The sequence below is a fragment of the Acanthaster planci genome, linkage group LG21 (genome assembly GCF_054643075.1).
Source record: "Acanthaster planci isolate LZ-2023a linkage group LG21, COTS_SCS, whole genome shotgun sequence".
In the NCBI taxonomy this organism is placed as follows: Eukaryota; Metazoa; Echinodermata; class Asteroidea; order Valvatida; family Acanthasteridae; genus Acanthaster; species Acanthaster planci.
In genome coordinates this window covers 9,560,799-9,580,752 of record NC_141797.1, presented here as the reverse complement: position 1 = coordinate 9,580,752, position 19,954 = coordinate 9,560,799, and the positions used below count along the sequence as shown (strand labels likewise).

At 40.6% G+C, this 19,954-nt stretch overlaps 3 protein-coding genes across 5 annotated transcripts; 1 reads left to right on the top strand and 2 right to left on the bottom strand.

Annotated features, from left to right (window-relative positions):
• Nucleotides 1–1,481: 1,481 nt before the first annotated feature.
• Nucleotides 1,482–6,088, bottom strand: LOC110981170 (uncharacterized). Its single transcript, XM_022238508.2, has 5 exons — nt 5,929–6,088; nt 4,615–4,684; nt 3,490–3,668; nt 2,879–3,070; nt 1,482–2,678 (listed from the first exon to the last, which is right to left on the bottom strand). Exons 2-5 carry the CDS (start codon nt 4,640–4,642, stop codon nt 2,511–2,513), a joined length of 567 nt encoding a protein of 188 aa, XP_022094200.1. The 5' UTR covers nt 4,643–4,684; nt 5,929–6,088; the 3' UTR covers nt 1,482–2,510.
• Nucleotides 6,089–8,007: 1,919 nt separating this feature from the next.
• Nucleotides 8,008–12,583, top strand: LOC110981180 (uncharacterized). 2 transcript variants are annotated; one of them, XM_087131160.1, is made up of 5 exons: nt 8,008–8,243; nt 8,482–8,605; nt 8,814–8,876; nt 9,564–9,712; nt 10,568–12,583. In XM_087131160.1, exons 3-5 carry the CDS (start codon nt 8,831–8,833, stop codon nt 10,793–10,795), a joined length of 423 nt encoding a protein of 140 aa, XP_086987286.1. In that variant the 5' UTR covers nt 8,008–8,243; nt 8,482–8,605; nt 8,814–8,830; the 3' UTR covers nt 10,796–12,583. The 2 variants fall into 2 exon arrangements, with proteins under 2 accessions (XP_086987286.1, XP_022094218.2); XM_022238526.2 differs by lacking the exon at nt 8,482–8,605 and having other exon boundaries at nt 8,011–8,243.
• A 1,491-nt stretch (nt 12,584–14,074) lies between these two features.
• Nucleotides 14,075–19,714, bottom strand: LOC110981229 (uncharacterized). 2 transcript variants are annotated; one of them, XM_087131161.1, is made up of 4 exons: nt 19,560–19,714; nt 19,022–19,126; nt 16,517–16,635; nt 14,075–15,649 (listed from the first exon to the last, which is right to left on the bottom strand). In XM_087131161.1, exons 2-4 carry the CDS (start codon nt 19,062–19,064, stop codon nt 15,440–15,442), a joined length of 372 nt encoding a protein of 123 aa, XP_086987287.1. In that variant the 5' UTR covers nt 19,065–19,126; nt 19,560–19,714; the 3' UTR covers nt 14,075–15,439. The 2 variants fall into 2 exon arrangements, with proteins under 2 accessions (XP_086987287.1, XP_086987288.1); XM_087131162.1 differs by having other exon boundaries at nt 19,022–19,090; nt 19,560–19,633.
• Nucleotides 19,715–19,954: the final 240 nt, after the last annotated feature.

The following is a 19,954-nucleotide window of genomic DNA, read 5'->3' as shown; positions in this document are numbered from 1 at the left end:
TTTTCCGAGCACAATACTGTGTTGGATAGCAAGATATAGGCCTAGTGTAATTTCTTTTTGAGTTGAATATATAAAATAAGCATCGGTCAGATGCTACTAGGAACGTCGTTTCCTAGCTTTTGTTTCATTAAATATGCCAAACATTTCACTGGATTATGCGCAGAATCTCAGTCAGATGTGATCGTAAATCCTGTCCTTTCATCGTAAATGAATAAATGGATAAATATTATACAAGGAAAAGGAATTGAGAAATGGAAAATGCCGTCCAGAACACAACGTGTCCGAGAGAAATCGAAATGGAATTATTCATTGAGCAACTCTGCTGTCTGAGTAAAAAAAAACAAAAACACAATTGATCACCCTGTGTCAACCTGTTTTTCGATCGGTTACGCTGACTAGTCACTCTGTAAAACGATAACCTTTTCAAAGAAGACAGAACAGACCCATTGTTGCCGAACAAGGTCAATGGGGACCGGGATTCCGTCGATCGAGCACGGCATGTTAACCCCTGTGTAAGCAACGGCCGAGCCAGCGGTGTTTATCACTGAAGCATTCAACACGGGACCTGTGCCTAGTAGGCTGTGCCTCTGCCTGTTGAACAAGACGATTGAGATGGCCAATGAGACGAAGTCCTGTTACCACGCTAGTGCAAAGCGATGTCACCGAAGCTCCTCCACAGGCGTAAATCCCGGGAGGATAGGGGTATATATCTCCTCACTTTTGAGGGGAGGTGGGCTATTGAATCACTCCCCACACTTTTTTTCTGCGGGGAGCGAAGTGGGTTGTGAAAATTTTTGTCTGACTTCCAAGGACTAATGCATTCAGTATCATCCAAAAGATAGAAACAATTTTTAATTAAAAAGCCATAAATGTGCCATTCTGAGCACACATTACCTGGCAAGACATGCACCAGTATCGTGAGCATCGACCTCTTTATAGAGTCACACGGTGCCCCCCCCCCCTTTCAAATCTTGATGGCGAGGCAAGTCATAAGTCCTACTCCCCACCACTCCCCATCCCCCAATTTCTGGCACAAAGTTACGCCACTGTACTTCTTACTGGAAACCTGTTCTACCAGATGAATTCGTCTATCGCCTATACCAATCCGAAAATCACTTACAGCATCTACAAGACTGAGAACTCAAGACGCCTTATACAGGTGATCAAGTTCAAAGTAACGTGCCAGCTAGTCAGCTGAAATTCAAGACTCATTCTTGTCTTCTACTTTGTCAAGCATGTTCACAGAATTAACCCTAACCATGCTGAACCCAACAAGGTTATGCAGGATTTCAAAAAAGGAAAGTCATCTGGTAATTAGAATCCTTTCGAAATAAGTCGTCGGGTGCCCGGCAAAAGGATCTATAAAGCGCTTACGCCCTTCTGCCGGGCACACGACGAAGTATAGAAATATCCTTTGCCGGGCCGGTTTATCATGGTGCGTTGTTGGACACAGGCACGCACAGACTCCCACAGAAGCGAAGTTTATCATTATATCTAACTGTTTATTCTTCAGTATTTTGATGCAGATTAGAAATTGGATTGTAGTTAAGGAAACAAGGACAGCGGTAACAAGAGTTGAAGATAAATTAATTAATAAGCGACGCAGATGTATACCTGTACACTCACTGTGAGTATGCAAGTTAATGAAACGCACATATGGACCTAGAGGTACAAAGGTCAATTTAAACGCACGTAAATCTTATGCACTTTCAAATTACCCCGTCTTTTCTTAAAGAGGACACATAATTATGTCGGTTTTACAAGAATATGTTGCTCATATTATTGCAAAGTATCCGAGAATCCATCAAGGCAACGAGATAAGAATAGGTACATAATAGTTACAACATACCAAGAAGTTTGTCTGTCCGAAAACCTTGTTTCCAGTTTACCATTGTAGTCAAATTGCAGATCATTAATTCAATCCTAGGTATCAGTAGGCCTAGGTTATCTGCTTTTGTTATTGAAGAATTTCATCGGTGCGCTTTCGGTTGTAGTTGCAAATGGTCGCAATTTCGATCTTGTATTTTGTGTGTTTTTTACAATGCATAAAGTATCATCGGTGGAAGATATCCAGATCGATGTAATTATTGACCCAAACAATCCTCAGTCCTCCGACAGGTGAAGGATTCGGGACTGTTAGGGTTAATTAATGCATTTCTAAATTGCGAAATTATCATTGTTTTAAGGATATCGTGAAGATAAATATTTGCACTAAAATTTGTTTAAGTATAAGGCGCATCTTCCAACCCCTTAGTAAAAGAATAGAGATTATGTGTACTGATTCATATATTAATAGATTAACATATATTAACATATATTATAGGGGTACCAGCTGTTTATCAGCTACTGAGAGCAACGTCCCATTGATTTTGGACTTGTGGTGATGAAACAAAATTGATCATTTTCAGGTCTTTTCACTTAGAAAACATGAGGCGATTTTATTTTATTTGCAAAGCAGTGACAGTGTACAAATTGATATATCAAGCCAGAGCACAGTGCAATTTCCCAAGCTAATACACATCACCCGTCACTGACATGATCATTACCGCCAAACCGAAGGCAGCGAATCCCAGGTAGCAGACGGTACCAATGATGCAACCGGCCGTGGCGTACCTCAAGGCTTCCTTGGCCGCTTTCACGGCCCCGTCGTAGTCTCCTTCGACCGCCTTCACTCGCGACTGTTCGAAGAACAAGACGAGCCAAAAGGACGGGAGTTATATTATGGTATTTAAGTGACCTCAGTCGTATTTTTTGTCTGTGCTCGTATTTGCTGAGATGCCTCACAAGAAATGCACTTGCTGCATTTCCAACACAAAATATCTGCCGCGTGGCGATGGCGTGTTTACTGTCAGTCCTTACCACGTCTGTAAAACCGTACCTGGTGATTTTTGACGAGTCCCGCGACGCCAAAAGGGAGGAAGCAACAGAGGAACACGAAGAGCGCAAACGTGAAGTAGTCGGTAGCATACAGCGTCTTGAGGTCGTCCTCCTGCGACGTGTGGATGATGATCTCGCATCTTGGCTCCTCACAGCCGGTCACGGCACCTGGCTCCTCAATATTTAGCTTCGACTACAAAAGAGAGGTATAGGAGGGAAGAGACGATGACATTTTCATAGCCATTGGACGATAGGTTTAAAGTGTGTTATAGACAGGAGGGATTCTGTTTTAGATCAGTTGAACCTGACCTTGTCTTCATTTGCCCAATAACAATGTATCAGGGGGCATAAGCAGAGATTTTATAGCTTCAGTGACATGAAGACGAGGGAAAATGCACTTTTCGTGTGCCTATCGGAGCTCAGAATTGTGGATAAGTACAAGACTTGGCTTTTGGTCAAACCCATTCGGAAAATTGGGACCCACAAGTGCTGTAGTTTGCTCGACAATGGCGCTGGACACCAAATACAAAAAGTGTATCGTTGACATTTTATGTCGAGAATGCACTAAAAGAAGCCCCCTCTTCTGGGGAAGGAGGGGTGACACTTTACTACCTCGTCTTCCAATCCATTTGCGGCAGCAGTCGTATCGCTGGGCATGAGAGTAAGGGCGACTTCCTTCCCTTTTGGCTGGCTGTTGGTGGGGGGAGTGGTTACGGTGCTAACGTAGAACGTTCCTGGCCTTTCTCCTTTTGCCAGTTGTTCCAATGTCCTCTCTTTCAAGATACTGTAGGCTACATGGAACAAACAGGCTTGAAATGAAGCAATGGGCCAGTTCGGTATTTTGATAAAGGCGAGGTCATTCGAGAACGAAGCGAATATAATCAGCACGCGTCAGTGCACACGGCTGCAGTGATTATTAAAGCCAAGCTAGCTAAGGCTTGCGCGCGCGTATTTCTCTTCCCGAATGACCTCCGATGTCCTTCATTTGGTTGGAATACCGAATTGGTTCGTTCATTGCTTACAGCTGTGGCTTTGCTAAGCAAAATCGGTCGGCAATTGCATCTACCTCACATCTGCAACATTATTAAAAATTAGAACGCGGGACAAGGCAAAATCGGGACAAGACAAAACAAAATAACATTTGTTCAATCGAGTAGATTTCTCTTCATTTTCAAAGCCACCTTTCATTCTTAAAATCTGACGACTTAGGACTAATTATTTACACTTTCACCGTCCAACAAAATGGTACATACATTTTCAGTTTTCCAATTTTTAGGAGCAGTCATAATGTCAGTTTTAAAGACAATGCAAAACATTTATTTCCTAGGTCGCAAAATCTAATTCACCGTTTTCTGTAACAGATGCTAAGAATATAAAATTTACACTACCCACTTTGCAATGTATGTAAATCACTGAAAAATACATCCTGCTGTCGCAGTTTCCATGACCCAGATATTTTCTTTTTTATTGTAAATTACTTCAAATTGCAAACGTGGGTAAAACTTTTAGCATTTCATGTAGAAATGTAAATCATTTCAAACAGCCTGTTTATTCGGTGGGCAGCAATCGTTTCATGCTTCTCATTGGTTGGATGTGACCGGGGTAATCGTGATTAAGGCCATTTAGAAGGACGTGTTGTAGGAAAAGGGGGCAGTAGGAGTATAAAGTGTGAACATGGTGGGTTCGAGGTTGATTTATACGTAGTGATATTTGGGGTTAACATAAGGAAAGCCTTACGGAATTCATCTGATGCCGAGTCCGACATTGTTTTCTTGCTCTTGTCTGTAGTGTGTCCACGGATGTACAGCTGAAATAACAGAAAAGTGATGGGAGTGTCTGATATTATAGAGAAAATCTTGAAGGCCACTTGCTGGTGATCAAGTTTTTTTTCGAAGTTGTTAAAAGTTCTGAGACATGCCAGTGTCGCTGCTCATTGTTCACTCACCTTAAATCTTGAGACTAAATGTGATTTTTAAGCATATCATCACCGTTTTCCGATGAGACAAAATTTTATCCGAAGAGTAAAATCCAGGTGTCGAGAAAATCGCATTTAAAGTTGGTTTCCTTTGCAAACGATTATTTCCCCAGGACTTAAACTTGACTATAAAAAAGCCACCTCGTGAAAGATCAGTTCTTAAATGACACTAAACCATATTTATAGGAATCAAGGAAAATTGCTTACGTTGTAAGCAATTTTCGTGAAATTTTCGTGAAAACGGTCCGTATTGGCGAGTGCCAGGTGCACATAGTTTCATTTGTATACGACTCGTGAGTCACGTTTGTCTCTTCGTGAGAACGGTAAAACGGACTTTGCCCATGGCTTTGCCCTTTAATGGTACCGTTTTATCTATGGGGGACTACTTTTTCTTTTTGTGAAACGTTAAACGCGGGTTAAGATGCGATTTTGCCCAGTTCTGCGAGTGACAACATTTCCACTCAAAATAATTGTTAATATCAATTCCCGTGCCACAAAATAGTCCTTATATTAATACTCAGCTCAACCCTTTTCTTTGGCAGTATCTTTACTTCATAAAACTGCCATGGATTTGAGGAGAAGGGGAGGTGGGTGGACTTCAGAAAACTGCTAGAGTTCATGTTCCGGCATTTTGTGCTCTCAGTGCGTGACATAAACAAACGAGCAAAAACGTGATCGTCGAAAAGCACAGAGAGACACAGGCAAACTGCAACTTTCTACTAACAATGGAACGGAGCTGCGTCAAGTGGCTTAGAGTTTGAGCAAAATAGAGGTTGTAGAAATTTGTAAAGAGATGTCACCTTGAAGCGAGAGTTATTCTCGTGAGAAAGTTAGATATAACAATCGGTTAAGATCGTGTTCTTAAAACCTCTAAAGACTAAATTAGATATCGATTTGTCAGTAAAGTATTGAGTATGAACAAGTATGATGTTGAAGAAGGAAATCAGCTGGTTCATTTATGAAACAATGGAGACTCTTCTCGATTTTCGTGATAACGACAAGGCTTACTACCAAAACAAGAAGTTTCAAATCACGTATCCAACTTAAAATCTGAACAAAGCATTTCTGAATCATACCTTTTCGGGAGCAGATTTTATCTAGCTGGCAAGAGTGTTCTTTATTCGTCCGCTATCGCTCACAGCCAACCGAATATGCCTTCATTTGATAGGACAGAGCAACGTTGGGAATGTTCCTCCGTTATCGAAGGAAAAACGTTCTGTTTGAGGCTAGAACACAACTGCAATTTGGACTTTCTGTTTCGATCTCAGCTGACGTCAATTAAACTAAACCGTTCGCATCACTTGCGTGTCGGGGTTTCCTCTTTTGTTTCATTCTACTATTGCAACTGCTAAAACGCGCAGCAGGTCTTGACTTTCTCTTCGCGACTGTTTGAATCTCCAAGACTGTCCATGCTCGCTGTTTTAAGGTTGTCACCATGCAGTAAATCTTTAGGGAAAGTGCTTTCAATCATAAACTAGAATGTCTGGTAATCTACAAAGGGGCATTGCAATTCCTCTTTGTGCTTATGGGCGACGTATTCGCTGTAAATTTCCAGACACAGCATCATATAATCATTCGATATGTTTGACGTTTTGCACATGTATGTTGATCTCATTTTTTAAATCATAACTTTTTTGAACTGTTAATATTTAACGAGAACGGGGAGCTGGTTCCAAATTCTTACGGATTCAAAGTTTCACTTTTCCCTGGGCTGCTGTAAGTGAAACGTTCAAACAAAGTGAATTATGACTGCATGTAACTAAAGTAATTCAGACATATACTCAACTATTTAAATAAGGTACTACGAGATTAATAAACCCACTCCTTTGAAACTTTCATTTCACAATCCTAGTGACGTCATCAACCCAAAGTTTAATTCGAGGAACGAACTTAAAATCTATTAAGTTCCATGTAATAAATAAGTATGAATGAATATTCAATGAATACAAAAATGAATAAACAGAAATAGCGATATAGGCAAGGCAATTCCGAGCAAACCCCCAAAACAAAAACAGACGAAACAGAAATCATAAAGGGACCATTGGTGTTGTCAGTTGTTTTCGCTTTCCTGAATTTTTGAGAACATCCCCGACGCATCACCACCTTTACCTCGCCCCGTCAACAAGCACTGATGAGTCTTTACAAATATCACTCCCGGTACCGTCTCACAGCGAGCCCCAGAGAATAACACAGAAATAATACTTCCTTGTGTGCCTTAAAGGTGGTGTGAGCATAATTGTCTGCATCCGACGTGAACTTTCACTTTTCTTTGTAATGTTTTTCTCTGTTGACGTGAATGAAACCAAAACTTACCCGGCACCTGAGCACAAGAAATCCCCGGGGAAACTTGCCATGTACAATAGCATACATTTTTAATGACTTAATTTGCTATAAATGGCTGCGTTCAAATCATGAGAGATTAGAACTAAGGGCTCATGACAACCAGTCTAATAAGCAGCGTGGCGTCTGAAATGTTCCCCATTACGAAACAGTACTGAAATAATAATACTTGCAACTGGATCAGGAAAATCGCTGTAGTACCACTTGTTTTCATGCTTAAATGGTAAACATTGAAAAGAAATCATTGTGTGTCTTGTGTTTCTTATATTCCATTCATTCGTGTAACATTTATTTCCTCTTCATAGGGGGTATTACAGACGATAAAATGAGGGATACAAACCAGACAATCAATTAAAGAACAGGTGGAAAATCCTAAAAATGAAAGAAAAACTTGTACGAAGCTTACCATGAACTCCAAGACGCATAGAGAAATTCCAATGCTATGCAGAGACAAAGACAAAAAAAGAATGATTTTAAAAATCTTAGCCCTCCAAAAATGACAACTAAGTGGAAATGGCAGCCTCGTTTTACAGATTCATTTCAGTTACGGATACCCACTCGATTTAATGTCCGAGTAGAAATCAGACAGACATGCGAGAAAGGATGCAGGATTACAACGTTCGCCTTCCTCGTCGGTCATTCTCCGGTGGGGATTCAAGAAATAAATGATAGTTGCCTGAATACTAAGGATTTATATATAGCGCCCTCTTGTGTAAGGGTTCTATTTACCTGGACACAACCGGGGGGGGGGGGACACACGTCTTCTTTTGTGAGTGCCATTCAGCGACATAGCGATCCAACTCCAGGTTTATGGCGCATCTGAAGTTGAAGCCAAACAGAGTCGTGTTGACTTTGGTGCCATCTTATTGTTTGGACGGCACTCCAACGGTCACAGGAACACCAGCTGAAGAAAAAGCCGTAAAACCAAATATCGGGGATCGGCCCACTGCACTGGCTGAAGCGTTTGCGAAGACTACATTTACACGGGTCGAGAATTGAAGTCTCCTGGCAGAGTCTCCGTTTCTTTCTTTCGGGGCACGGTCGGAACTAGGTAAGGGTAAATAAAATCTTGTCTTCTTAGACGATATTTGGGGAAACGATTTTGCATGTTGTTGTCCGGCACGTGCCGAATATCAGAACGACCTTTCATGTAGCCTATCTTGTGTCGAATACGCTGTAAAAGAAAAAAAATGACTTCAAATGGACAGAAACCTATATCATAAACCTAAACATATCAGTAGGTCCACTACTCGGGAGGTGGGAACACGACGCTCCTTCGTTCTTTACAGGCATAATTATCAGCCTTGACTGCGGCATTTGTTTGGTACCAGGAACTGAGAGAAAAATTTTTGCCACAGAGGCAAATGAAAAGCCGAGCAGGAATTGACCCCGTTCCCTCCCATTACGCTTAGCGTAAGTACCCTTCCGAGGTAAAAATGATTACCCTTAGTGAAGCTTTTTACTCTCAATCAGAACATTTGCCGGAATGTAGGCCACGTTGCCATTGCTTCCTCCGTGTTGTTAATGTCTATACGATGTGCTTCATTTCACATGGCTTAATCGTTTAAATGTGCTGGTTATACAGGGGCATCTTTTGTTATTGTTATATCTCTGACTGTAGAGAGTTTCCCGGTCAAGATGCGGATACCAGCGATCGCATTCCTTCTCCTTACCATCGCCATCGGTGAGTAAATAGAACGCTTTGTGTTTGGAAGCAAAATTCAGAAGGTGGATGATCCTATTGGACACACCCCCTTCAAGATAGTGGGGGGGGGAGCCCAGACCCATAAATACGCGGATTCAGGAATTTCTCCGGGGGTTCAGGCCAGAGATCTTTTTTTTAATGTCTCATTTTTGTGGAATGATGGAAACGACGGTGAAACATTGCATGACATGCATGGTATTGGCGCACTTACCAGTGCACACTTTAGAGATTTTAAAGTTTAGTTTCTTTTACTTATTTGTCTCAAAGCAGGTGGGAGGGCGCCACCCGCCATTCACACCTGCCATGCTCAGAGTCTACACCCTTGCCTGGCACGGTAGCACAATAGGCATAATTAAGTCTTACGTGCTTGTGCTTACGTAAATGGCAACAAGATCGCCCAAATGAGAAGAAGGCATGCGAGGCAAACTTAAAAACTAGTACCTGTGATACAAAATCATTTTTTTTAACAATCGATCAGTCGATCTTGATCAATTCCTCTTTTTGTCGTCTAATCTGTTACCACCCACCTGCAAATTGTACTGTTGACGCGTGTTTTTGACGTACTTTTCCCTTGACCTCCCTGTTCATTTCATTACAATTTGTACTGTCAGAAGAGGTAAAATAAATAACTTAATAACATTATTCGCTCTTTCCTTTATTGACCAGGACATGCGGTGTCTTTAAAATGCTTCCAGTGCTACTGGTTGTCGGACCAAGGGAGGGGGGAGTTTGGGCCCAGGGCTTGTAGGGATCCCTTCAATTCAAACAGCACACGAGTGCGAGAAGAGACCTGTCGACAGAACAACCAGTGCCGTGTAAGTCAAACTTAAAAAGCAGTCAATGTACCTGTTTGTTTCACGTGGATTCGGATCGTCATCAGTGATCCGAAGTTGGTTGCTGGACACCAGAGCCCATCTAATGGACGGCACAAACCAGCCTTGGGATCACTGATATGGAAATCCAGATCCGTGTGAAACTAACAGGCCCGATGTAATATCCCACAAGTTGAGATGATCAGACAAGAAGACTTCCTTTTTTTTCAAGTTATAAGGAGAAGACAAAACCGGCTGGAATAATCCCACTTGGCATGTAGGCCTTGGTGGAACGGTTTGGAGACTTGTTCAAGAACATAATAAAACATCTTGAATCTTGGAACTTCGAAAGTGGCATGGCACTCCAGGAGCGCCGTATTATCACTTTGCGGCCAGCCCAGAAGTTAAACTTTCTCTGCACCGATCAATATTCGTCAGTTTCCACTTCAGCCTGAGCAGCTTATCAACTTTGAAGGCGCACTAACGAATTAAAGAAAACCTCTTTGTTTCTATTACAAGAACAGGATTTTAAAAAGGCTGGAAAAGCCCACCATTCACTGTTTGTCCTCCAACTACATGTGAAATTGTACGCACTTCATTAGTGAGCTTGGATTACATTTTGATGTAAATATTACTAACTTACCGAATTTTCCCTAGAGATTTTTTACATGTTTATGTTGCGTTTATCTCAAGGTCAAAATCATCCAATCCTTAATCAGACATGCGCCCAGGGTATGTTTCCAACCTCGTTCGGCAATAACTCCTTAATGAGACGCCTAGCCATGATTCTTTTCCAAAGTATCACAGACAACTTCCACAAAGACGTCATTTTCAAATCTTTCTCTGTCGTCATTTCAGAAAGAATATGCAACCACACCCGGAAGTGACGTCATCGAGGAGGTGAGCAGAGGATGCACGCCCTTTTGCGAGGAAAAATGTCAAGACGGCACCGTGCTTGAAAAGCCTGTCAGGATCTGCTCTCATTGCTGCTCAGATAACTTTTGCAACCGCGCAGGTGCGGTGACCTTCGGACCCGTCACCATGATAGCTTCAGCTATTACAGCGGCAGTCGCAAGTGTTTTCTAAAACTTGAATGATCATTACGTTGTCTGGAATTAATTTGTTCATTCCTGTTATCAAATTGTCATCCAGAAAACCTCCAAGAACACTTGATTTGGAATCCTGCACAAGCTGCTAATGAATTACTTATAGGTGTAGAATCTGACTTATGAATCAAAGTCCATCAGGCCAGAAAAAAAGTCTTCGGTTTCTGATCAGGAGCTGGCTCCAAAAGTGGTGCGGCGACTCGACCTTTTTCTTTAACCTGACCTTTTTGGGGGAAATATATGGTGTATGATAACACGCGATGTCCATCGTGACTGCCCCGCACTTTTACTGCTTGCAGCATTTTAAACTTTCCATGCACACAGGACATAAGACCAGCTCGTTTGTCTCGTTCCCAGATGTAGATTTATTATACAGAAACGACATCATCCAAAAAAGAGTGCCCGACTAAATGTATGAGGAACTGGAGGCACTTCCTTATTGCACATACCACTCAACCATACTGCATCAAAAACGCGTTAAAATTACACAGTAGCAGGACTCCAGTCGATTAAGCAAGTTTAGCAGCTTTGGCGTTGGCCTTTTACACCAAATAAAAAAAAACTTTTCTTTTATTTTGCCAATGCACAGGTCTACAACAACTTGCGCTGACTAGAACCTGGAGACTTTTTTTGGGGGGGGGGCCTTACACCTTTACAGTTTTTGTTGCTTGCTCAAATGTAACAACTACAGCTATAGCTGTCGAATAACGCTGCTCTGTACTGGATGTTTTATTCATTCATTGAAATGTTATACTCATCTGATTTCTTTGAAAAAGTTTTACACAAAGACTATTGTTTCAATATATCTATTGTTTTTAAGCAAAGATCTGGAAATTAAAAGCAAAATCTGCCGGATTTGGTATCTTAAAGTGTAACTGCATTGAACTTTTCTTCAGTACAATTTTTCTGCATCTTTGTACTTTTCTTATGAAAACTCTTACACACTCCCATTTGGTTATATGCACTGAAAAGTGCACGTCTTTTAAACAATAAAAAGTATCCATGTTTTACCGGACAACTGAGGGCGCCGTTGCTGTGAAGTCATCTAGGGAAGACATGGCTCAGTGCATAGGTATTTCTGTTCAAATTGTGAACCCGGAATTTACTAATTGATTTCTGAGAGAGGGACAGGTGGTATCTTATTGCTCTGCACATAAACAACAATGAATCAGCGAAAAAGAAAAAAAAATAGTCCAGGAAAATCTACAAAAACGTAGGACGTTTTTGTGTACAAATAAATGTAACATTGGGGCTTCTTCCTGAAATGACATCACAGTTTTGCTCATTAATATAAAAATACCTATTCGCATAAAATCAAAAAGGTATTCAAATACTCTTTCAAATATTCAAAGTTTAAAATAAGGTTTACTGAGGCACAAAGGTGCACTTTGCAGGTTTGTAGTCAAAGACGTTGATTGCGGCTGCCCTTTATCTCTTAAAATTAAATTTGGCAGGAAATTGTTTGAGTCTGACATGAAGGTTCCGCGAAATGCTCCCACCACGGCCAGAAAATGGTTATCAACTCAGAACAACGGTTACCTCTAATTTTATAGCCCCACGTTAAAACACTGAGCGTTACAGCCGTTCAACGATACCCTCATTGGCTGAAATTTGGTAGTTTATTCTTCTGTCCAAAATTTTTTATTGTTTTGGTTATTATTTTTAGTGTTTTGAATGAAATGAGTAATTTTTGTGAATTTGAATGGTTTGGGTCCTAAGACCATTTAATTCAAATTATGTTAATAAACCAGAATATATAAAACGTGAATCAGAACTAAGCGGGTCTATGAGCAGACAAGGTCCGACAGATATTGAGTGTGCAGGTTGCCATTGGTGACGCAGACTTACCCCAAGTATAATTATGCGGTGGATTGGACCAGAACTGTTTAATGATTAAGAGAGTAGCACCTGCTTCAGACTTTGGAACCAAAATGGCTGTTCATATTATGCGTGCAGTACGGGCATGTAGCCAGCGGTGGTAGCAGGTCAATTTTTGCAAGTCCAAGTCAAGTCACAAGTCAAAAAATTGATTGTTAATAAAACGAGTCATAAGAATAGCGACTCCAGTGCGACTTGAGTCCAAATCAGGTGACTCAGTCTACACGTGCCTGAGGCTATCATGTGCTAATCGGCAATTTGCATTGAAGCATAATACACTATTTTGCTTCCAACAATTGCGATCCTCATATTGGATCTCTCTGTATACACAGCACTGCGTGGGGCAGGGTTGTAGTTGAGACTGTATCCCAAGACCGACACAAAGACTCAAGCCTGAATTCAAGTCACTAGCTAATCTAATAATTGCAACAAAAGCCCCCCGTTAAGATCGTTCACCCTGTCAATTGTGAATGGACTTGGGAAAGGTCTTGTGAGCGATTTGGCAGTGAGCGATTTGGCAGAACTCAGCCAACGAAGTGGCAGGCCTTGGGATAAAACACACACAAGAACAACAACAGCAAATACTCAACAAACCACACCACAAACAAAGCTCGACACTCACACAAATAAACAATTCACCTTGAGAAACACATCAGATCAGTAAACAAACCAAGAATTGATGGAAAGATACAAGATAATAACCATAGAGAAGAATATTCATCACTTTTCCTTATATCCAAGGTATTTCTTGCTGTTATCTCTGAATTTTTCTAGCTCTGTTTTGTCTGTTTGACATAATACAGTTATTTGATGACGCAATGCGCCTTGAACTGAAACACTTCGTCATCGGTTAAAAAGAGCCATATTGGTCGGAAGTGCTTAATTTGTTTGTGAACCAGGAAAGCACAGTTCCTACCAAAGGAGAATGCGTTGCTAAGAAAACTGCGCCCTCTCTTGGTCCAGCTCGAGGCCTCTAGGAGGGCATGAATTTGCTGGGTGAACTGTGTTCGGTGACCTTAAAGCACTGACACTAAATGCTGTCCTGACTGTTGTGGTTGCTGTATCGCAATAGTGCGCCCTCGTGCGACTTGAAAAAATATTATTGCCTGAACAAGTGGACAAAATAAGGAGGGATAATCTTTGAAATCAAAGATTTTGAAGCCAAGGTTCGGAATCTTCCTCGCTCTTCGATTATCTACTTTAGGTTCACTGGTTCTTACCACACAGTACCACTTGCGAGGCTAGGGATTGCCGTTAATAATTTTCATTAATTGGTGGAGAAATATTAACGCTGGCGCATTGTTGCTTGACAAGATAAAAACTCAATTCTGTTCACGGAAGACCGAGACGACGAAAGACCATGGCTGTGTTTAAAAAGCTCTTCATTCTCGTGTTTGTAAGGGTGATTTATTTTGCCAATGTTTCCACTTTGCATTTATACCACAAAACAAATTAACAACACTGTCAATAAAGGACATTACTCCAGGATTTCTCGTTGTGTTATGATAATCCGCAGTTTGTTCACATTTAATCTGACTCATCGAGGTACTGGCTTTTTGTCCTTTGTTAGATACTGGCTGATGTTTTTTCACGTCCAAAAATAATGATCATCATTCAGTCTTGTGCTGGTTGTGGTTCATTAGAACACTATTATTAAATAAGAACACTGTAGAGTTTTTACTTGACAACTCTTCAATCTGCAAAACACTGGGTTTCACTTTATGCCATAAAACTATGCTCACTTCCGGGAATATTAAAATCACCATTAGAAATTGTTAATAATATTTACTTGTTTAAAGAAAAAAAAAACAAGTTCAAAGAGCAGATGACTAAGATTTTAGAAGTAAATTCTTATCTATGGTGTTTTTCGAAATCAATTGGAAACCTCACCAGCGCTGCGTCTGACACTTCTAATGTGTATTACCATTTATTAATAAAATGAATATTCGATGGAACTGCAGCAGGGCATCTCATCTATAGCTTTACAAAGCTATCAAACCTCGATTGTGCACTCCACAATGATTGAAAAGTTTCCTCTGGATGCCAACTCATCCGCAAATCCGTCGCAGTGAAAAATCACTCATCACTGGGATGAATTTATGAATATTCGAAAAGCTGTAATTATTGTAATGAACGCAAATCACTGCACAATGTCATAGGCTTTCATTACAGGGAGGCCTAGCTGCGTCAGCAAGTCCATCTGTGAGTTTCACCAGTTTCGGGAAAAGAATTTCCTTACGAGGAAAAGGTTTTCGCTAATGTTACGAGGTTTCGCTAATGTTACAAACATCAAATGTCACAAAACAGTACAATATCAAAAGCAGACAACCCGAAATCAAATTTCGGGCGAAGGGAGGGAAACGAATGGCCAGTTCGGTATTTGAACAGTGCATGCCCAGCACGAGGCTGTTCATGGGCATAGTAGTGCGCGCGCACACGATAGTCTGTCCAATCAGCCCACGCTTTGTCCCCGAAATGAAATACCGAACAGGCTCATTGTGGCCAACCAAGAACAACAGTTTGAACTGAGACGAAACTCTTTGAGTTTATATTCCTAGTAAACTGGATGTTTTCATTGAAGTACTTGGGTTTGCCAGCCCCATTTTCACTGTGCATGACTATGCATTGATATATTTATTCTTCCTTTAAGGCTCATGAAGTTTATTGTTTGTTTGGTTTTTTTTTAAAGGTTGTTCTTGGTTGTGTAGCGCTGATTCGCAACCCTCCCCTCGAACCTTTCGCTCCTCTAAAGCCAGAGCGCCGCAGTCACCGTCGCGACGAGCGCGACGAGGTTCAGCCCCAGGAGACTGGCACTGTTGCAGTTGGCTTTGTCGCAAAAACAAGTTTTGATATCGTTCTTGTCGGTCGCACATTCCCCGCTCTTTCCCCCTGCGGCTTTCTTTATCGTAGCGTCGGCACACCCCGCTATGAGGAGGACATCCGACTTCAGCTGGCGCTAAAATCCGAGGAAGAAAGAGAACAAAGAAATTTGGCCACCATACAAACACAGAGTCGAAGCTTTCGGGTCCCGCGTGTGAAAAGTTTTGTCCCACTTCGAACGTGTAATTTCACTGCCAATACGAAAGGCCGTTCATTTTACTGGCCATCCTCCAGGCAAACGCTTTCAAGACCAAACAGAATAAAAACTTCTGGTTAATGCCGTTATACTTTGTCATGTCCCCCTTTCCCCCAACATGGCAATCCCCCCAATAAAAATCGTCTAGTTAACTACCTGTCTCCGTGATCGGGAAAGAAATAATTGCCAAGTCTTACGCTTGAGGACCAGTTGTGGAAGATGCATGCTTTCGTGAAGCTTTCCAGAAAATTTTGTGTGACATGACATTTAGGTCAATCTTTCCAAGTTTTGTAAGTCGCCAACGTACGCTTGTTTTTAAGTGGTTGAAAACCAACCAAATTTTGTATTCTTAAAAGCTGTCATTTCTTCAAATATTCCAACTTCAGAATCTCAATGCGTTGTTAGATCGATTTCTACATCATTTATAATCATTTCTTTTTTCATACATTTCTCCGTTTTCAAAAACTTTTTAACAAGGTGTCCAAATAACTTTTGCAAAACAAGTGAAAAGACGACCTTGCGCAAGTAACCTTTTCGAAGCCGACTTGTTGCTGTTGATAAATTATAGCTCTTTTTACCAAATAATAAATCTAAAAAAAAAATAATTGATCGGACAGTAATTTCTACGCCCCATGACATCAAACTTTTGGTGCCCCTACCATTCTGCGATTACTGTGTGCAAACAACAACAAAATGAGTTTAGAGATGCCCACTTAACATGATGGAAATACAGCAAGTAGTACGTACATAACATCCAAGATTTACAGGGGCGGTACAAGGCTGCTTGGTTTTATCAAAGGCCAGTGTTGCACAGCCCACTCCAAGGTCGCAGGTTTCACATGTCGCGACCGTAGCAAAACTGCATTCTAAAGAAATAGGATGAAATAAATATCAATGATGCAGGATAAAATGGCTTATTCTGCTTTAAGGTCGATTTGAAATTCGTAAAATAGTCTGCAGTGTTACCAACTAGCATTTGGTATGTATGCATTACTTTGCCATGTCGCTATTTGTGCGTTATGGTGGGGTGGACTCTCAACTTTCTTTATTCTGGCTTGATGAAAAAAGTAGGGCCTATAAGTACAGGCTAACACTAAAAGGAACTTTAAATCGATGGTTTCAGAGAGTAATATGGATTAAGACAAAGATTTGATCTGAAAGAAATACTCTAAACATAGCAAATCAAGTTTGCTCTCGGATTGATAGAAAATGATCCATCTTTTCACCAGCCCTCTGGCAAACAAAGCGACAGTAGGGCAGCCCGCAAGCCAACTAGGCTCCCCTTTAAGCTAGCCAGTGACGCCACATACGCCATGACCAGCAAGCTACCAGCTAACAACCCAGTCAGCAGGCAAGACAGCCTACCAGTCAGCCAGACAGGCAGTCGTCTAGCTAGCTATGACGCTTTCACTTCGACAAAATCAACCGACGAAACTTTCATTAAACTAACTGACACACTAACGTAACCCACCTATTCCAAAATACAGACTCAGTTAGTTACTGACAGATATGTTTATCCGCTTGAATGTGCAGATGCAATGAATTTTACTTAGGCACAATTTTCTGAAACGCTAGACTCTTCTTCATTGTATGAAAACGTCTTTACACTCCTGGTTGGTTAAATACACTGAAAAGAACATTTTTGGAAATTTTAAAATTATCTGTGTTGTTCTGAACAACGGAGGGCGGTGTTGCTGGGAAGTCATCTAGGGGAGACATAGTTCAGTGCATAGTTTTTGTCTTTTCAAATTGAAAAGTCAGAATTTACTTACTGAAAACATATCTGATAAAGGGGTTAATGCGTGCTTATTGCTACACATACAAACAACAATGCAACAAAGAGAAGAAAATGTAGTCAAACAAAATTTACAAAACTGCAGGACTTTTTCATGTATTAACCAATGTAACATAGAGGGATGACATCATAGTTTTGCCCTTGAATATGGAAATACTCAGGAGTATAAAACCAACATAGGAGTAAAATACCCTCAGAAATAGTGAAACAAAAGTTGAAAATAAGTTTCACTAAGCCACAAGAATGACTTTCAAAGATTTGTAATAAACCAATTGATTACAGCTATCCTTGAATAACCACCATTGTGGCTATCCAATGAACGACTGATACGTTAACCATTACCAACTAATGATTGATTGAATCAGCCTTGTTTCATCTAAAAATTCACAAATCGACCCTGAGTATGCTTCAATCATGTTGACCACAACTAAATCACCTGACCAGATAATATTCAAACGCTGATTTTTTGAACAACTGACATTCAATTTCAGACAGTTGGGGCAAAAAGTTTACAGACATCTGATAGAACAAAAACAGAATTTCACAACTTCCTTCGTTCCTATCAACTTGTCTTTCTTGGGGACAGACAAGTTGGGTCTCTACTTGATGTACATGCTGTGAGCGTCAATAAAACACACCCAAAGACATATGATTCATATTTATATTAACCAAAAAAAAAATTCAACTTTCACGTACTCCAACCCTAATATTTAGTGCCACTTTCGGTGTTTTATGTCACATCTCAGTCATGGTAGCAGTGGACCACTTTCTGAAGTGTTTTTGAGGGAAAATAAGGGGGTGGATGTAAATTTCACGAAATGATTTTTCAGAAATATTCACATTTGAACCATAATAAATATCTCTGAGTAGTTTCAGTACACACTATGAACATCAAGTTGTCTGACCTCGTAAAGAAACAAAAAATTGGCAAAACTATTTCAAACAGCTAAAAACTGAGGAAAACTGTTTTCTACCAAGTGTATGTAAACGTTTTGCCCCAACTTTATGTTGTATCAATCCAGAGAAAGTTTCTTACAAAAGCAGCTACAGTTGTAGGATATAGAGACAGCTGACTATGCTGTGGCGTATCCAGCGGGGGGGGAAGGCAAGTCCCCCTGGGATTTCTTTTATACAGAGAATACTTCATTGGTAAGAAATTAATCAGAATATTTATTTATCAAATATTAGCACCAGAACCCTAGGACAACAACACCAAACAACTAAAAGCAAGGATGTCGGGACCGCGAGTAAGGCTTTTGAGTTTTTCCCACCAACATCATATTAGATGAGCCCAAAGCCGCATTCACTTTTGAATCTGCCCCCTTATGCTAAGCTGGATACGCCACTGTGACTCTGGTATATATTATATAACTCTATACGCATTTTTAATTAATGAGCAGTAGTTTTTAATCAGCGTTAAATGTAAGCATTTCCATTTTTTTTTCAAGGAAACTTACTCATGGAAAGGGCAACAACCAAAACAAGGCACAGGATCTTCATGATGTGGTGAAGAGTTGCTTGGTGTTCTGACCTCAGAGAGTAAATTGAGGGAGAAGGAGGTGCTGAAAATTTAACCAAGTGAGACATAAAATATACAAGTTGAAAAAAAGTCCCAAGAGGACGTGCGTTTTTACGAAACAAAATAGATCATTCAGTAGATAGCAACATAGGCCTACAACAGAAAAATGACAGTAACCAATGAAAAAATAAATAATGTTGAAGCAGAAAAGTGAACTCCTCAGGAAAAAACTCAAATCGTACGACAGTATCTAATTGTTATTTCAAATCCAAAAGCTTGATATTTCTGAGAAAGTGGTATGCTCCAAATTCATGTCGCTAATCCGATAGTCTTAGAACTACCAAAGTCGCCACGGAGGAAAAAAAAAGAAAGACGAGAAAATTTCCTACACATTTTAGTGCGGGGTAGTTCTTTTTATATTTTCGACAAAGAATAATATAATCTTATGTTTTTAGAAGGGAAAATGCTAATCCTACCTTATATGCTGCTTTCTAGGCAAGTCCACGGACTGATGTCAAATGCCCAGTGTTAGGATTTTATATACATTCTGATCAGGGGCCCCACCCTCACTCTGATTGGCGGTACACTGGATGGCATGACTGACGTCACAGGATTTCAAAGTGTCATTTTTTACTACCTAATTGAGCTGCATCCAAATCTCCTGTCTAGAGCTAGGTCTAAGCCTTCGCTACATTGGATATACGCAAGGACAGGCAGACAAAAGACGTAGTCGTAGCCTCTGACACGGCTTAACCCTCCAAACGTTAATCATTCACATGCTTGTCAGACAATCAGTCTGTTTCTACATCATGGCAACCTTGCTGCGTAAGCTGCTGGCAAGGTTGAGTCAGTGCTGAAATTAATTTTTACA

What these genes read in the sequence shown, in the direction of transcription:
- LOC110981170 (XM_022238508.2), bottom strand. Translation starts at nt 4,642, where the DNA reads ATGTCGGACTCGGCATCAGATGAATTCC. An exon ending in CTCGGCATCAGATGAATTCC is followed by an intron (nt 3,669 to 4,614) that starts GTAAGGCTTTCC and finishes TGTTCCATGTAG; the next exon opens with CCTACAGTATCTTGAAAGAG. An exon ending in CAAATGGATTGGAAGACGAG is followed by an intron (nt 3,071 to 3,489) that starts GTAGTAAAGTGT and finishes TCTCTTTTGTAG; the next exon opens with TCGAAGCTAAATATTGAGGA.
- LOC110981180 (XM_087131160.1), top strand. Translation starts at nt 8,831, where the DNA reads ATGCGGATACCAGCGATCGCATTCCTTCTCCTTACCATCGCCATCG. An exon ending in TCTCCTTACCATCGCCATCG is followed by an intron (nt 8,877 to 9,563) that starts GTGAGTAAATAG and finishes TTTATTGACCAG; the next exon opens with GACATGCGGTGTCTTTAAAA. An exon ending in GACAGAACAACCAGTGCCGT is followed by an intron (nt 9,713 to 10,567) that starts GTAAGTCAAACT and finishes TCGTCATTTCAG; the next exon opens with AAAGAATATGCAACCACACC.
- LOC110981229 (XM_087131161.1), bottom strand. Translation starts at nt 19,064, where the DNA reads ATGAAGATCCTGTGCCTTGTTTTGGTTGTTGCCCTTTCCATGA. An exon ending in GGTTGTTGCCCTTTCCATGA is followed by an intron (nt 16,636 to 19,021) that starts GTAAGTTTCCTT and finishes CTATTTCTTTAG; the next exon opens with AATGCAGTTTTGCTACGGTC. An exon ending in CTGTAAATCTTGGATGTTAT is followed by an intron (nt 15,650 to 16,516) that starts GTACGTACTACT and finishes CTCGGATTTTAG; the next exon opens with CGCCAGCTGAAGTCGGATGT.